We start from the raw sequence: 17,226 nt of genomic DNA on the forward strand, positions 1-17,226 counted from the left end.
GCCACAGCTTCTCCATTTTCTTCTGAATATTCTTCCACCTTCCCAGCATTTTCCATTAACCTCTGGAACAAAGGGCCATTATTGGATAGCTCTTCATATGTTCCTTCCTCTTTCACTGTGCCTTCATGGACAAGTACAATTCTATCCACATGCGATAGGAAGTGGAGCTGGTTTGTAACAAGAACTCTTGTTTTCTGGCCCAATTCTCTTTTTATGCATTTTTCAAAAACCTGAAACAATTAGTTCTAGAAATCAGACTGACAGTAGTCCCATAGTGACCATAAACAAAATGTTATAGTACGATAGATGCAAGAATGAAATAGACCAGTCTTATCAAAAAGAATCAACGAGTTGGTACCTGTTGACCAACATGAGCATCAAGGGCACTTAAGGGGTCATCAAAGATGTACACATCTGAATTTGAGTAAACGGCCCTAGCCATTGAAACCCTCTGCTTCTGTCCTCCACTGATGTTAACACCTCTTTCTCCAATCTCCGTGAGATCACCACCCTACCAGGCATGACAAAGAGATTGAAACGAACTTAAGAACACGAGAACAGATAAGACAAATCCTTGTTATCAAGTACACGAAGTTCTCCTCAAAACTTACAGGCAGTAACTCTAGGTCATGCTTGAGTGCAGTCACATCAATGACCCTTTCATATCTTTCACGGTCAAAGGGAGAGCCAAACAATATATTGTCGCGTACCTAGAAATTTTATTAAGAAAACTCGTATCAGTCCTCTGTTCAAAACAGCTTAGAATCATTACTGAAGAAATTATCCACTAAGTGTGTCCCGTAACTGACGCATTTTTGAACACATACAGTTCTACTATAAAAGACAAAAGAAATACATCAACATTATGTATAGCAACAAACTGCAAATGTCAGCCAACTTAAATGTAAAAAGAATAGAAGAACATACTGTTGCATTGAAGATCCATGAAACTTGTGGAATATAAGCAACTGATCCTCTGAGAGTAACCATTGCATCAGATGTTGCAGGAAGTTCCCCAAGGATAGCAGATATTAGAGAGGTTTTTCCTTCGCCTGTACTACCAACCACAGCAACTAGGCTGCCAAGGGGTACGTCCAAGTTTNGCTTTTGCATTTTGCTTATAATAACAGTCTGTTTCAAGACAACAGAGAACAAGTTAAGGAGACGGAGACGAAGAAACGGCAGCCTTTAGGTGTGCAAAAGAACAAGTCAACAGTGGAGAGCAATATGAAATACAAAGGAGAAACATGAGGAGTTATAGAAGGTACGTGGACCTGTAAAGGGAACATAAGGACCAACAACAATGCACCAATGAGAGAGGCAACACCCAATTGTTGATAGAGGAGAATCAGTGCTACAATTATACGAAATGGAGCCGACCACATGGTGTGAAGTGATTGGCAAATTTGCTGCCACAGAGAGGGAAAAATTAGTACGAAGTACATCTGGTCGATTAGATAATNNNNAGATAAACACGTTTAGCTTGATTTTTGTACCTTTTATTGACAAAGGTAATAAAAGAAAGTGAAAGAAGGAACATGGTATAGAATACACAAGCGGCACCTTAGAATCCCAAGAGAAATTTCCATTTCTTATTGAGATGGCTGGCTGTCCGGGTTCAATGGGAGGATTTGGTAAGAGAATTCTCTCTTCTGTCGCCAACACCTCCTCCAATCGTTTTAAGGATACATTAGCATTTACCACCTACAAGTAAACACTAGTCAGCATTGGCATCTGTCTCTGGCACCAGAAAGTATACCCTCCGACATGTAAATTTAAAATATGAGTCACAGATTTAATAAACAAACGAGAGTAACTACAAGAACCAAAATTTCTACTTAAAACACATGCATTGCAAAAGACCTCACTATTCTTCAGCACCAGAAATGAAAAAAATGGCTGCAACAATTGCTTCAAGAAATCACCTGAGTTATAATGTTTGGAAGCATGAAGAGAGGAAAACGAAGCACAGCAAAGAGAGAGAGCGATGTAAAAGCTCGTGCAGGGGTCAGGTCTCCTCCAAGCAATGTGAACACACCAAATGAAACAATAGTCACGAGAACAGGAATGCTGTTCAGTATGAACATATTCAACTGCAAAACAAAGGCAAAACCAAGCAAAAGTTACAAAATAAACAATCTTACGAATTATAAATTAAAATATTCAATGCAATTTATGCAAATCATGCACGAACATTGCAACATATAGCCACACCCACAATTCCAATGTTTGAAGAACTTGAAGAAAGCTCACAACAAGATGATCAATATAAACACAAAAAGAGAAAAGTGGTATTATGCTGTCATACCGCTCCCAAAAGCTGTGATTTCCGGAACCAAGATAATTCATCATCACGTACAGTTTGGACCTTGGACTGGAAACTGTTTTCCCAAGCATAACACCTGTGGCATTTTGGTTTAGTACAAATTGCCTGCAAATTGATAACCATGCATCCCAGAAAAAGAATTGGTTTATAGAGTTTCTTACTTTACTGTATCCATTGCAGCTAAAACCTCATTCATAAGGCCAATTCGCTTGTCAGTACGATGCAGACCTTCCTTTGTCAGCTTTTGCATTTTGCTTATAATAACAGTCTGTTTCAAGACAACAGAGAACAAGTTAAGGAGACGGAGACGAAGAAACGGCAGCCTTTAGGTGTGCAAAAGAACAAGTCAACAGTGGAGAGCAATATGAAATACAAAGGAGAAACATGAGGAGTTATAGAAGGTACGTGGACCTGTAAAGGGAACATAAGGACCAACAACAATGCACCAATGAGAGAGGCAACACCCAATTGTTGATAGAGGAGAATCAGTGCTACAATTATACGAAATGGAGCCGACCACATGGTGTGAAGTGATTGGCAAATTTGCTGCCACAGAGAGGGAAAAATTAGTACGAAGTACATCTGGTCGATTAGATAATCAATATTGATACCAGGCACAGTTTAGAGGAAAACATTAAACAAGACCCAGGTTTAGTAGGCATATAAGAACAAAATATATAGAAGAAGGGAAAATCCAACTTCAAGACCACATGCAGGAAAGCAATCTTAGACCTAGCAAACAGATTCAGTAGATCACATGCAGGAAAACAATTATAAGTAAATGCAACTTTTTTGACCAAAAAGTAACAGTGACTGTAAACATTCATAACCACCTGAAGACAAAATTGAACATTCAAGCCCAGACTTAAAACTATGAAATGTACCCGGATATTAAGAAACATGCAATATTGTATCAAAAGTATGACGGGGCTACGCACCTGAAGAGATTCGGCATCGGTTGTCATTAAGTTGGTTATCTTTCCCGTTTGAAACTTTCTACGGCCTTCATTAGTCAACCTCAACGATTTGCGGAACACAGCAGCAATCTACAAAAGGAATAAGTCATCAACAGGAAGACCAATTTTGCAAATCATCTACGTTCAAAATATCTTCCATCTCGTACAAACGCAGCTGCATAACAATATTTTCACTAGCAAAGCATGAACTGAATCAGGAAGCTGAATTTGTATTCTCTAATGGAAGGATATGAAATAGGCGAAATTTCCAGAAAGAAAAGACAGCATACTCAATCATCTGAAACAGAATAGTGCTTTTGGCACAGACTTTACTTTTGCACCATACAGTATATAGAAAAGAAAAACCATGTTTATAAGATATACTTAGTCCTAAACAAAATAATTGTAATCATGGCTTTCAGCAAACAGATTGGCACTGGTATATGCACCCAATAAAACAAACGGAAAAATGATGAACATCAGGTAGAAATTTGGAAGTAAAGTGAAACTTAAAATTTACCAGAGCAGATCTCAATCGGTAACCAACACGCATGACATTCTGGAAATATTGAGCTTCGCATAGCACCCCCAGTACCTGGAAATGTTGTCATCAATATCAATCACTTGACGAATCCATAGCTTTAAGTCTCACCCTAAACTACATAAAGTCAGAACCTATCTAATACACAAATATTGAGAACTTAAGACCAACAAAATTTTAAAGTAGCATTAGGGGACATCTCCTGTTTCTGTTATAATCAATTTAAAGTAAACTTAGACCCAGCATACAGAGGTAGCACAGATGTCAGTTTCACAACTTGATACGTCTACTATGGACAAGAATTAGCCAAGATCATGGAGGAGAATTCAAAGAGAGAGAGAGAGAAGGACTTCAGTTCATACCACTCCAACAAAAATTGAGAACGCGTAGATGTAACCCTTCCAAGCTGGCTCATCTTCTTGCATTGACTGCATATAGTTAGAGGACCAAAATGAGAGATATTGTCAGATAAGAATATTGAAACAATAATAGGAGTCTGAATCTACCAAGAAAACTTGGTAGATATGAGCTCGACTGTGATCCATGCGAAATGGAAGTTCGAAGATATTATGTCAACTAAATTCAAATAACTCACAAATTAGTACAACAACAACAAAAAAAGATGGAGAAGAACAAACCTTTAAAAGTTGATTTAGTAAAAGAGGCCCCACAAATTGTGAGCAATCATTCCCGATCTGTGCATACAAATGTAAATAAATATGTGTAAGTACAATGAACCAGTTAAATAAAAATTTGAGAACGCACGACTTCCTTCTAATTGACTGTCACACCATGTAAATTTTAAAGGACAGTCTAAGGAATCACGATTATTCAACATGACATGGCACCAGTGACCATTGTACGATAACCATGTCATCATAATAAAGAGAGGAAAGACTTTGGAAGCACGAATCAAAGAGAAAACCCGAAGGAGGCAGAAGAAAGTACCTTCCAAATTCCTCCCCACCAAAACCTTCCTCCCAGACTATTGTTCAATGCTCTCAACAGCCACGGTTGCGGTTTTTGCAGTTCCTTATCCCAGGATTGCTGGAAACTATAAAAGGATACATAAGTTATTAAAAACCCATGTCAGTCACTTACATTTTACAAGATTTAAGCATTATAACGAGTACCTCATGAACAGAGTTTCAGTCTGATCCCAAGTGTCCAGATGCCACACATCCTTCTCTGTTAGAGGCCTTTTAGATCCCAGAGTCATCAAGGGATTCATCCATGAGAAAAAGATTTCTGCGGCCAAACAAGGAAATTAAATGAAGGGGATCGGGTGAATCACAAAAGATGTCTTAGAATGGAGTGTGCAAATTGCAAAACACTGCAGTGTGGCAATATAGACTACGCTATGTCTTACAGTCACAATCAGTTTTTAACAGAACTGAAAACGAAATTTAAAAATTGAAGAATCTATAGCCGACTATTAATCTTCAAATAAGGAAAAAATGACCAGTTAACAACTAGCCACACTTGAAATATATTTCTCGATCCATGAAAGTTGTAATAAGTTCTGAACATATACAAACTTAGGTTACGCAGTAAGAATGCAGGAATGAGGCCAGAGATCATGTCTGCAAATTCTGATTAATGAAAATAATGCAGACTGACTTACTGTCAAATATATTTGCATGCCTCTCTGGGCATATTTGTTGTCCATCAGAAATCTCTTCATACTCATAATCATCAACAGTTTCATTACGCACTGGCATGTAGCCAGGGTAAGGATCCAAATTGGGAAGATGCATAAACAAGAGGATTCCAAACAGAACCTGAAGTAAAACCAAAATTCACCCTGATTTAGACATAGCATCCAGTAAAGATCTATGACATCTATGACAGCGCTACGCTTCTACGATTTTGGACTCTCGAAAGGAGGCTAAGTGAGCTAACCTGAGATGCCACCTCACTTGCGTAGAGATACAGTACATAACTGCAATGAAAAAAAAAGCATGAATTCACCCTGCTAAACCAGGCCATACTAGAAGAACAATGACTAGCATAAAACCATATAACTCCAACATTTACTAACCTGCTATAGAACTCCTTGACTGAGAGAACAAGATTTAGCAAGACAGTATCCCCCACGAGAGCATATATGACAGCAAACCTGACATACCAACGGAGTTCACGGATGTAAATTTTCGTTTCTATAAAAATCATGACCATTGCAGAGCCCCAAGCAAAAGCTTTGACACCCAAACCGACGGCCTGCCAAAGAAATCACACAAAAAAAACAACACTATCTATTAGGCCAAACATACATAAGACTTAAAAAGATACAAAATTATTTTCAACGAACAAGCCACCTCAAAAGGAGGAAGCCCGGGTCCATCCAAATCCAAAACTGAAATCCCCATGATCAATCTGAACAAAGGCTCAGCAGTAGCATAAGTAGCCAAGAGACCCAAGAAATAGTTATACAATTTTGACCTCAAGCAGAACCTCTCCACCTTGTGATCCTTCAAGGTGAGCCATATACGATACAAGCACAGAACCAACAGAACCAGTTGAGAGATACTAAGCACAAAAGAGTCAGTAGCACAAGGGGTGTATGCACCAAATGCATTAGCCACTTGCTTTGTCCAAACACCATTAGGCACCGGCTTACAATACCACTCAAACAGCTCAAACCCCATCTTTATCTCTTCCTGTCCCTCAGACACAGTGCATCACAAGTCACCACACCAATTCACTACCCTGCAAAAAAAAAAAAACTTTAATTTGTTTCCGAGACCATAGCAATAAATAAAATAAAAAGCTTAAATCTTTACAACTTAAAAAAAAAAACAAAATCATAAATCAATCATGATGTGCTCAAGTGAGAACAAATGGACCCAGAGTGAGAATGATAATTAAATAACATTCGTAAAAGGGGAATATCGCATTTAATCAATTCCAGAGAACGCAGAATCATTATTAAAAAAAAAAGGATAGAACAGTGACAAGCAATAAAAGCTAACGAAGAACAAGATTGAGAGAGTTCAATCGTTCCACACCAACCAAAATTAAAAAAAAAACCAAAACTTTCATGAAAAGACTCTGCATTTAAGACGATATCTCGTAAAAAAAAAACACGATTTTTGAAATCCACAAAACTAAACTATCAATCCCACTCTCTAGGAAAAAGCTGCAACGAAGAAAAAGAGAGGCTTTACCTCTTTACCTGGAGAGATTTGGCAAATCACGAAAAAGCTCAAAAAGGGATCTTTATGTACTCATCTGTATGTATGGCCCTGAGAGAAATATAAAAAAGGATGGGTGTGTGTCTCTTTGTTTTGTATTTGATTCCCTCAGAGAGAGATTGAAGAAGAATATTAGAGAGAGTGATAACGTCACCCCTTACGAGAGAGAGAGCCAAGATGTAAAATATATGGACGACAGAGAGAAGAAGCGAAGGTCTTCTTTTTCCCCCTCAGAAAAAGAACATTATAACCATTTTACTTAATTAACCACTAATTTTAATCCATTTCCTTAAATGGTACTTATTATTGATAATAATGGTATTGACTATGTATTGACTATTGACCAACTTGATTTAATATAAGTATCATTTGAGGAAAAAGAAAAAAAAAGGTATTGACAGTGTATTGTATAAATTTCCTCTTATAACAGTTTGGTTTTCTATTTCAAATTACATTAAAAAAGCTATATAAATATAAATTACATCTGTAAAATATATATATATATATATAACCCGTGGTTTATAAAAATTTATTTATTTGTACTTAAAAAAAAATTGTGGATAAAATTGGGTTTCGTAATCGTATAATATTTTTTTTGTCATCTAGTATAATTTTTTTTTATTTTGCATGAATTTTGTTTCAATGCTATTTTATTGGGATTTATATTTTGGAGCTATGTTTAGAAAGATAAAATTATCTGTTAGTAGAGATTAGTAGTCAAAAATACTTTCAACGTCTTAAATATTTTAGACAAAACTTGATTTTTTTTTAATTAAAAACTGATAGAAACTTATATCGTTTTTGTCGATGTCGATCGACTGACTGTGTTTATCACTTCATTGATTCCGACAGCGTCATTGCTTTTGTCGAAGTCGGTGGACTGATTGTTCTTAATTTGCTTCCATGTTTTTTATCCTTTTTTACAATGGAACCAAACCATATAGGTCTTCTTGCGCTTCATTGTAATTCCTAACTATTTTCATTTTAATGAAATATTTACATTCTTAGCAAAAAAAAAAAAAAACTAATATCGTTCACGTACCTACGAATGATTAACCATGTCACATAATTTCTGATAAGGTTAATTCCAATTAAGCAATTATGCTGTTCACGTGCAATGAAAATACCCAAATATGTGTTTTATTTCTTTCACCTGCACCGTTTCGTATCGTTTAGTTTCTTGATGCAAAAGAGGTTATTAAATTAGTGTATTTCGTGTGGCTGCTGTTCAACGAACAAAGACTGATCTGTTTTTTGTCCATACAGATTTCAAAAGGTTCTAAGTTCCAACACGTTGTTACTCTAGTAAAACTAGAGAGTATATAGATGTATAATGAGGTTGATTTTGCATGCACTACAGACATACATATAATTGGTTTTAATAACAAGGAATGCTACAAAAAGAAAGCTCCAAAAGCTTTTCTCTGGTCTGTCATCTCCCCCGGGGGTTGGCAATTTCCGTTTGTTGTAGGGGGCACTTATCACCATGTGGTTGGTGAGGAACTGAGGATTTAGGGGTACCTAAGTCCTTTAGGCCACGTACAACTACAAATCCCAAACTTCCCAACTTATAAGATCCCACGTATAAGAAAATATAGATTTTAAGGATAATGCATGGTTGCCAAAAAAAAAAAGAAGGATAATGCATATGGTGATGTAACTTGTATTTGGAGTATTTAAAAATATGTCCCAAACTACGTTATATGTCTAATAGCGTGATGGATTTCGTGCGTGATCGATTATATATGTAGTGCATGCAAAATCAACCTCTTATACATCTATACTCTATAGTTATACTAGATTAACGTACGTGTTACAGCTTAGAACCTTTAAAATCTATATGGACAAAATAGATCATTCTTTGTTCGTCTAACTCCACTTCAACTCAAATCTGAAATTTTATTCTTAACGCGACCCGGACACAATTAAATTAAGTCATGTCCCAAATTTATTTGGATTTTAAAGGAGGATTGTCTCTAATTTTTTTTTTGAATTTAATGTTAAATTATATTCAAAGAAAAATTACGGTTTTACAACTACTGCAGCAAAAGCTAAATGTTTGGAACTAAAATTATAAAGGTTGAAACAGAGTTTAGCGATAAAAGAAATCTAAAGACACGCTTGTAGCCACATTTGAAACGCCTCTTCATACCGACGATCGCCCGACCGTCCAATCGCCATGAGCTGATCCCAAACTTGCCGATCAATCCATCCGACCAAATATGTAGCAGAATGTGGCGGATCACCATGTCTTCTACCATTACGTTCACGCCAAAAAGTATACACCACCACTTGAAAGACATACCTGAGGAGGAAACCTTCGACGCAGGGAAGAGTAGAGAGTGATAGGTGAGCCATTATAGCAGACCAATCCGTAGAAAAGTGAGACTTAAACAGCCCCTTAGCAAGAGCCGACCACACCCCAGAGAAAAAGGAGCAAGAAAAGAAAATGTGATCTCACGTTTTTAACATGAAATTGCAGAAAACACAATTTCCTGCAGCAGTCCCATTCCACATAACCATTCGAGCCCCGGTCGAAAGACGATCTTGTACAGCCAACCATACACAGAAAGAGAATTTTGGTGTGCCATGCGTAAACCAAACCCCCGTATTAGCCATAGTTCGGATATGATTCCAAGTATCCTTAGTTGAGAATTTCATCTTAAACACATCATTCTTACCTCGCCATAGAACTTGATCATCTGACTCCAGACGCAGGTCCCTCCGAGAAACCAGAGCCTGCTCAACAGCATTAAGTTGGTCTCCTCTATGTCGACGCTGGTGTCGACGTGAAACCCACACTTCAGCCAAAGAACTCTGCTTACTTATCCCCAAATCAATAACCCCTCGATCCCCGAATACATCCATGAGTCGACCCAAATCCGACCACCAATCATACCAAAAAGAAGTGCTCTCTCCATTCTCCACATCAACTCTACAGAAAGTGGTAGCTATTCCTCGGTACTTGAGAAGCTTCTTCCAAATCCAAGAACCCACACTAGTGGTCTCCGAGACCGACCAAAAGGATGCCCCCTTTAACAAGTTTGTCTGAACCCATTTAACCCATAAAGAGTCTCTTTTAGACACCACTCGCCAAATCAACTTCAAACAACTCACAATGTTTGCTTCATGAAGTGACCGGAGACCAAGCCCACCTTCAACTTTAGGCTTACAAACTACTTCCCAAGAAACCTTTGCTTTGTTAGGATTCATATCCGGTCCCGACCAGAGAAAACCCACACACATAAAATCAATCTCCGTTAAACACCTCTTAGGTAAGCAAAAAGCACCAAGCCAAAAATTACACACACTCCAAATTTACAAGATTGTCTCTAATTACACACACTCCAAATTTACAAGATTTCAAAAGATTGTCTCTAATTTTTTTGTGCCGTTTTCTATTTTTGTTGCCGCCATCATACCCTCTCCGTCACCCATGATATCAATTGTTGTTTTAAATTGGATATCTAAACCGTCTTGAATCCTGAAACAGTGATATCATCGCTAGCTAGTTGTAACTCAACCAATTTAAATTCTATGGCACGTAGACGTAGGGAAGATTATATGCTGAGTTGCTGACCAACGGAAGGATAAAGTAACTTCAATAATCAATATCTATCACATACAGCCACCGTTTCTTTATATGCTTTTTAGTCCACATAATCACATGTGAAGATATCTTTGGGTTTGGATTTTGGAACCAACCACATCATTTTGTAAACTTTACCACAACAAAAAGCAAAATGAGATTTGTTTTCTAAGCGAATATTAGAGAACCATTGACTTCATCCCTAACTAAGCTATCACTTTTTCTTGATATTGATAGATACATTTTGATATCATATGTATAATAGTATATTGCTTGATGTTTTTAAAATGACTTCTCATTTATTTGTTAATTTTAATAGGCAACATAATAAAACAATTGAACTGAAGTGGGTATAAATTAATAAACCATGGTAATCAGCATATATAATGAAACAATTACAACTGACGTGGTATTAATTGAACAAACAAAAAAAACCTAGTTCTCAAAAAAATTTGGTCCCTTAACGAACCATATATCGGTTCATGAGCATGATGAATCATTTTATGCCGACCATGATTTGAATCAATTTGTAGACACTAAAATATCTCAACAATCCCGTTTGGTTTACCAAACATTGCTAGCACTAGATATATTTGATAGTGATATGATTTTCTTTTGCAAAACATGTGTATTTGGATGGTAACGCAATGATACACTAATAAAAACAAAGTATGTTATATGTTATAATCGGATAATAATAGTTTTATTGACCAAAAAAAAAAAAATAGTTTTTTTTGATCCGTCAAAAGTTAAAGACTTTATTATGTAGGTCTTGCGTCAGACAATTGAACTTGAATCGGAGAATACAGAATACAGAGATCTTGCTGCTCTAAGACCATTGAACTGAGACTAGCAGTGTTAGTGTATCATAACATTGTTGGCCATTTTCTTCAAATGGTTTTGTCTTGTCTAATCTGCTTTTATTGGTTTTAATTGATGGACTCTCGTTTAAACGAAATCAAGAGCCCATATGAGCAAGCGTCTTTCGGCTTCGGGAGATCACATCTATTTTGGTCATTTGTTTGCTGACATGTCAAGTGATTATAATTGGGGTTTTCACACAGACGATTGCATTTCAACGAGTAAGGCCCATTAAAACCTTTCGGGCTTTTATATCTTACTTTCAGAAGAAATGGAAGTAGAACAACTTGAAACAAGAGACTTAGAGACATGTGACTTTGTGCGTGTGAAAAAATTTAACAGAAAATCATATATATAAAAGTAAGGTTTTGGTCTCTTGGTTGATTTTTATTTAATACTTTCTAAATTTTTATTTTTTTTAATTTACTTTCTGTTTTAAAAGGTTTATCTTCATTATCTATTTTAGATTAGCATCTTATAAGTCATTATTTTTCATACTCTTACAATATTCACCACACAATAAGGTTATGAAGTTGAAAGATCCATCTCTAATTCTCTATTATGTACTATGGTTATCTCACAAATTCATGTATCATTTTTGATAATTTAGAATAATCAATATAATTATCCATTTATAAAGTTTATTTTATTTTGTAAACTCTATTTTGTTTTGTGATCTAATAGATAAATATGTAAAGATCAATATAATATTTATATTATTTAAAATTTGAGGTTTTTGAAAACAAAAAGAACTTAATTATAAAAAATTGATTTTCTTGATTTAAGCAAAATGAAAAAATGATTCCAAAAAGAAATCATGTTTAACTGGAAGTGTATAGAAAATAATATAATTATTAAAATACCATTTAACTAAATCTTCTAAAGATGAAACCATTAGTATGAAATCTAACACTATAAATTAAATTGATGAGTGAAAAACAAAAAAAAACAAAAGCAATGAAGTTCTTCTTGGGGTTTTAAAAAATATTTAGATTGAAGTTCATATAATTTTTTTTTAAAACTAATTTAGTTTGTCATTTCAAAAGTAATATTTTCAATTTGGAATATTATGTGTGAGTGTTGAGTTTATATCAACAAAACAATCAAAAAGTGTAAGTTTAAATTTTGATTGAGCCACTTGGTATTCCTTTTATATTAAGTCAAAAATAAATTAAAATATTTATTTATAATTAACCCACTTTTAAAGGCATTTAACTCTATTTAACACTATATTTAACTCAAATGTAACTCCTACCCAATAATTTTGTATTCATTCCTCCAACTAATATATTTATCTTTCAAGAAAAATGTTTTTAGTAAAATTTTAATATTTTTAATTATTTTAATTGCTTTAAATTTTGAAATGAGGAATATTCTATATACAATAATTTTATACGTAGTTACTAACTTTTTTGATAATTTTATTTGATTCAATTTTACTATACTACAGTCTTATGTTTACAATGTCATTAAGAAAAAATCTTTAAATCAATGTTTAACCTCTATAAAATATTATCATAAACATAGATTCTTTCATATTAGGAAAATGTTTAAATTTTTATATTATTATTTATATTAATATAGCTAATCTATTTGTAATCATTTTTGGGGCATTATCAAAAATGCCCCTTTTTCATACCCCTTTTTTAAAATACCCCTTCATGTTGACCATTTTTAAAACTACCCTCTTTATATACAAAATGACCAAATTACACTTTTTTGAGTGACAGCAAGAATGTACAGTCATCAAAATCAAAAATATTTTCCCGCCAAAATCGAAAATTTTTCCCGAAAATTTTTTTTTTGGGAGAATTACTAGTTTGACCCAAATTGAGCAGTTAATTGCTAGATTAGCTCCTAAAATTTGAGGGTCAATTGGGTTAGTTTCATACCAAAAATACCATTTTTTGCTTTGTTAGGAAAAAAACAAAAGTCAATATTACCCTTTGTAAAAAATTCCTGCAATTTCGGTTTTTTTTTTTTTTTTATAAAAGTCTGCCATACATGTAATGGCAGACTAATTTGCAAGTGGCAGATTTATTGTTGATGGCAGTTTTTTTTTGGCAGACTTATTTCAGATGGCAGATTAATTTGCAGAATTTGACGGCAGATTTGTTTTATATGGCAGATTTATTTGAAGTGTGTAACGACAGATTTTTCATGGACAGCAGATTTTCTTAACACGACAGACTTATTTATAAAGTTATGACAGATTTTCATTGTTTTAGTCAAATTTCTAGGAATTTTGTGGCAGATTTTTTATGATTGTTGCAACAGTTTTATTTTTTCACTTAAAAAATCTGTCACATTACGACAGATTTATAAACGTAAAAATAATTGCTAGTTTGACATCTAGTGGTGACAGATTTTTTTTTAGTTATGACTGACTTTTGGATTGAAGGGAAAATCTGTTGTTTGATAACAGATTTTCGAAAGTCTTTTTAAAATTGCTATATTGACCCACATGCACAATATATGTTGTGGCAGATTTTCTTATGTTATGACAGTTTTTTTTTTCTTACTAAAAAATCTGCTGCTTAATAACAGATTTATTATATATGAATACAATGATAACAGTTTTGTTTTTTGTTGATATAGTGACAGCAGATTTGTTATCTGTAATGACAAATCTATTATTTCGCATTTGATAACAGATTTTTTATAACAGATTTTTTACAGAGTAATGACAGATTTATTAGTGCCTTTGGTGACAGATTTTTTTTTAAGTTAAGCGACAGACTTTTGTAGCAGTTGCCATATATGGCGAGAATCTAGGGTTTACCCTTTTTTGGTCTTTTGTATCGTGCCTCCCCTCCCCTATATCGACTGAAATTTTTTTCTTTTTTTGGTTCATCTTATTTTTCCATAAATTCCTTCTTCCTCCTTTCCAATGTGGATTTAATCATGCTTTCTTCCTTTTGGGGTTCATAATCGACTTGTCTATTATTTTCCTTTTAAGGTGGTTTTTTTTTTTCATTTCCTCCTTCACGTTTTAGAGTAATTCACATTCAACCAAGAGAATATGAAGCAGGTGATTCTCGTTTGTGGTAATTGGATCTTTGACAACAATAAATGGTTGTTTGTTGTTGATAATGAAAGGGGTTCACGAATTCTACAATGTAACGATCAAAGCAGATTTGATGATTGCATTGGAATGGTTTATGAGGATTATAGGCTGGATAACAAGGTATTTGATGTTGTCTTGAGTTACAAGATCTCGAAGAGGTTATTGCAGGATTTACCCGGTGATACACCACCAGTTATGATTGCAGGATCTCGAAGATAGTGAACTCTCTGCGCAGCCCATGTGTATTCCAATTCAGCAAACTTTATAAACACTCCAAGAGATGATTCCTTCAGTTTATCCCACACGTCCACACCTAANAAATCTAATTGGCCTATCACCGATCAAAGACCAAACCTCATGGATGTTGTTGATTCTCAGCTGATGTGTGAGTAGATAGTGAACTCTCTGCGCAGCCCATGTGTATTCCAATTCAGCAAACTTTATAAACACTCCAAGAGATGATTCCTTCAGTTTATCCCACACGTCCACACCTAATCCTTCTCTCAAAAATCCAATTTTTGACATAAAACAATTGTGGTTCATGCTTCTATGTTGGAGAGGTGATTTCCCTTCTTCATAAAGTAGAGGAGGATATTTGATGCTATTGCTTGAAGATGCCATTCCTAAACAATATATCAAATCTCTCATTAAAAGAAATCAAAGAGAATCCGATAAGCAATTATATCCAAAAACAACAAATCGACACAAAAAAAATATATAAAATCAAGACACAATTCTTCAATGACTAAAGACTCAAAATATATAAAAACGTGAAGCTCATGACCATCAATTGAGACTTGTGGACAACAGTTGGAATTGAAACTTGATCAGTGATACAATATACTTTTTTTTCTATTACTTAAAAATGTTAGATATCCAATGATCTCAAAAGAGAACTACTTACGTAACAATTCATGGCCATTTGGTTACTATATATTCCAGAATTCTGACACGCATTACCAACAATCAGATGTAGTATAACTAACACCAAACAAGAGTCACCAAGAAAATAAGAAAAAAGGTTTGTTCAGACTATTAGCTGCAGTATAGACATCAAGAACCAATGTAAAAAAAACAAACATTCAACTCTCACGTTAAAAAATAATCTTAATCTGCAAATTATAAACATTGTCATTGTTGATAGAATCCTGTAAATTTACTAACAGAAAAACAAAAATCCCATCCGTGAATAAGGATAAAAGATATACCTGCTTTTAGTTTGGACAATTATCTGCAGATGGTTGATTTAATCTTCTGTTAAGTCCAATGCCACTTGTATATCAAATCCTCCTTAGGACTCTAAAATCATACAAACATCATACAATTCAATGGAAATCAAAGAGCTTGCATAATGTAGACAGTGATAATTGGAGAAAATATCATATCATAAAGCCTAACCGGAATAATCAAGCTATTGAGGATCAAGACCCAACAAGAAGCCTAATCCTGCCCACCGAATCTGTCACAAGAGCAAGACCCAAAACAAAAACAAGGTTAATCTACAATTGCAATTAACAATTCTGTCATTATTATAATAATCCAATTAAAACTCACCGCCGGAGAAAATCACCAACCACCGAAGCCACTAAGTTCAAAGCCACCGGAATTCTTTAACCCAACTACGCCGGTGTCTGTAACTGGATGGAGCAGTGAACACCGGTGATTACAAATCACCAACCACCGAAGCCACTAAGTTCTTATTTCGCCGCCGGAACTCTTTAATCCAACTACGCCGGTATCTGTAACTGGATGGAGCAGTGAACACCGGTGATTACAGCTCTTAATCGCCGGCGAAAGATGACGGCAAATCTGGTTTTTATGGGGACTGTATAACCTCTTCTTCGTTCTTTGTTCTTCGCCGGCGGAGGACACAAAGTTTTCTATTGTTTTAAAAAAAAAGTTTCGGGTTTGGGATGTTTTGATTTAATCGATTTGGTTTGGGATTTTTTCTTTTTGGGATGTTTTCTATTGATTTAATAGAAAAGTGTCGGGTTTTCTATTGTTTCTTACTTAATTTTTATTTCTTATTTTATTTTTGATTGGGCTTTTGGTAATTTTAACATAATATTGTATTATTCTAGTTTTTCCCTAAAAGAGAGTGTCAATCTAGCAATATTTTTTCAAATTTGTATCAATCTGGTCCATTTTCACTATATATATTTACTTAAGGGAGATTGACACAATGACACACTTTCTATGAAACTTTTTTCATTTTAGACACTTTATGATATTGAGGCATTTTTTCTATTGTTCACTATTTTTATGACAAATTTACCCTTACTCAAATATAAACAAAGAAAACAAACTAAAAAGTAACCAAACCAAATATCTTTTTGTCTCTATCTCATTCTTCTTTCTTACTTTGTTACTTGCTTTCTCTCTCTCAAACAAATAAAAAAGTAAGATTTAAGACAACTCTCTCTTCATTTCTNATCCTAAATTTTAGATCATAAACCATAATCATAAATTTAATTTCATAGTAATTGTAACAAATGTAGCCAAATCTGAAGATTTTTTACTAGAAAACATAAAACTGATGATCAATAACATATGAAAAAGATTTGATGGATGATAATATATACAAGGTAGTAGGTACCAACCTGCACTATGTGCGGGATATAAATCAATTTAAATAAATTATTATGAATAAAATTATTATTTGAGATTTAAAATTTGTTTGTATAAAACAATA

The 17,226-nt window shown here is 34.5% G+C and overlaps 1 protein-coding gene and 1 long non-coding RNA gene across 2 annotated transcripts in view; both read right to left on the minus strand.

Moving 5' to 3' along the window:
* The window catches only part of LOC104786090 (ABC transporter C family member 2-like), a 12,588-nt gene extending 5,348 nt beyond the window's left edge, over nt 1-7,240 (minus strand). Inside the window, exons 1-20 of the mRNA XM_010511422.2 lie at nt 6,991-7,240; nt 6,142-6,532; nt 5,865-6,043; nt 5,726-5,765; nt 5,448-5,604; nt 4,957-5,071; nt 4,772-4,877; nt 4,462-4,518; nt 4,186-4,251; nt 3,803-3,877; nt 3,265-3,372; nt 2,738-2,872; nt 2,488-2,594; nt 2,309-2,402; nt 1,926-2,093; nt 1,553-1,704; nt 928-1,117; nt 612-710; nt 359-511; nt 61-230 (exon numbers count right to left, since the gene is read on the minus strand). Coding sequence (XP_010509724.1) covers nt 61-230; nt 359-511; nt 612-710; nt 928-1,117; nt 1,553-1,704; nt 1,926-2,093; nt 2,309-2,402; nt 2,488-2,594; nt 2,738-2,872; nt 3,265-3,372; nt 3,803-3,877; nt 4,186-4,251; nt 4,462-4,518; nt 4,772-4,877; nt 4,957-5,071; nt 5,448-5,604; nt 5,726-5,765; nt 5,865-6,043; nt 6,142-6,471 — 2,501 coding nt within the window. The 5' untranslated portion in view covers nt 6,472-6,532; nt 6,991-7,240. The remainder of the gene's footprint in view (nt 1-60; nt 231-358; nt 512-611; nt 711-927; nt 1,118-1,552; nt 1,705-1,925; nt 2,094-2,308; nt 2,403-2,487; nt 2,595-2,737; nt 2,873-3,264; nt 3,373-3,802; nt 3,878-4,185; nt 4,252-4,461; nt 4,519-4,771; nt 4,878-4,956; nt 5,072-5,447; nt 5,605-5,725; nt 5,766-5,864; nt 6,044-6,141; nt 6,533-6,990) is intronic.
* LOC104786092 lies at nt 14,541-16,424 on the minus strand. The gene is made up of 5 exons (XR_767450.2): nt 16,089-16,424; nt 15,933-15,993; nt 15,743-15,833; nt 15,026-15,157; nt 14,541-14,847 (listed from the first exon to the last, which is right to left on the minus strand). It is a non-coding gene; the product is annotated as an uncharacterized LOC104786092 (long non-coding RNA).

Source organism: Camelina sativa, chromosome 5, assembly GCF_000633955.1.
Source record: "Camelina sativa cultivar DH55 chromosome 5, Cs, whole genome shotgun sequence".
Classification (NCBI taxonomy): Eukaryota; Viridiplantae; Streptophyta; class Magnoliopsida; order Brassicales; family Brassicaceae; genus Camelina; species Camelina sativa.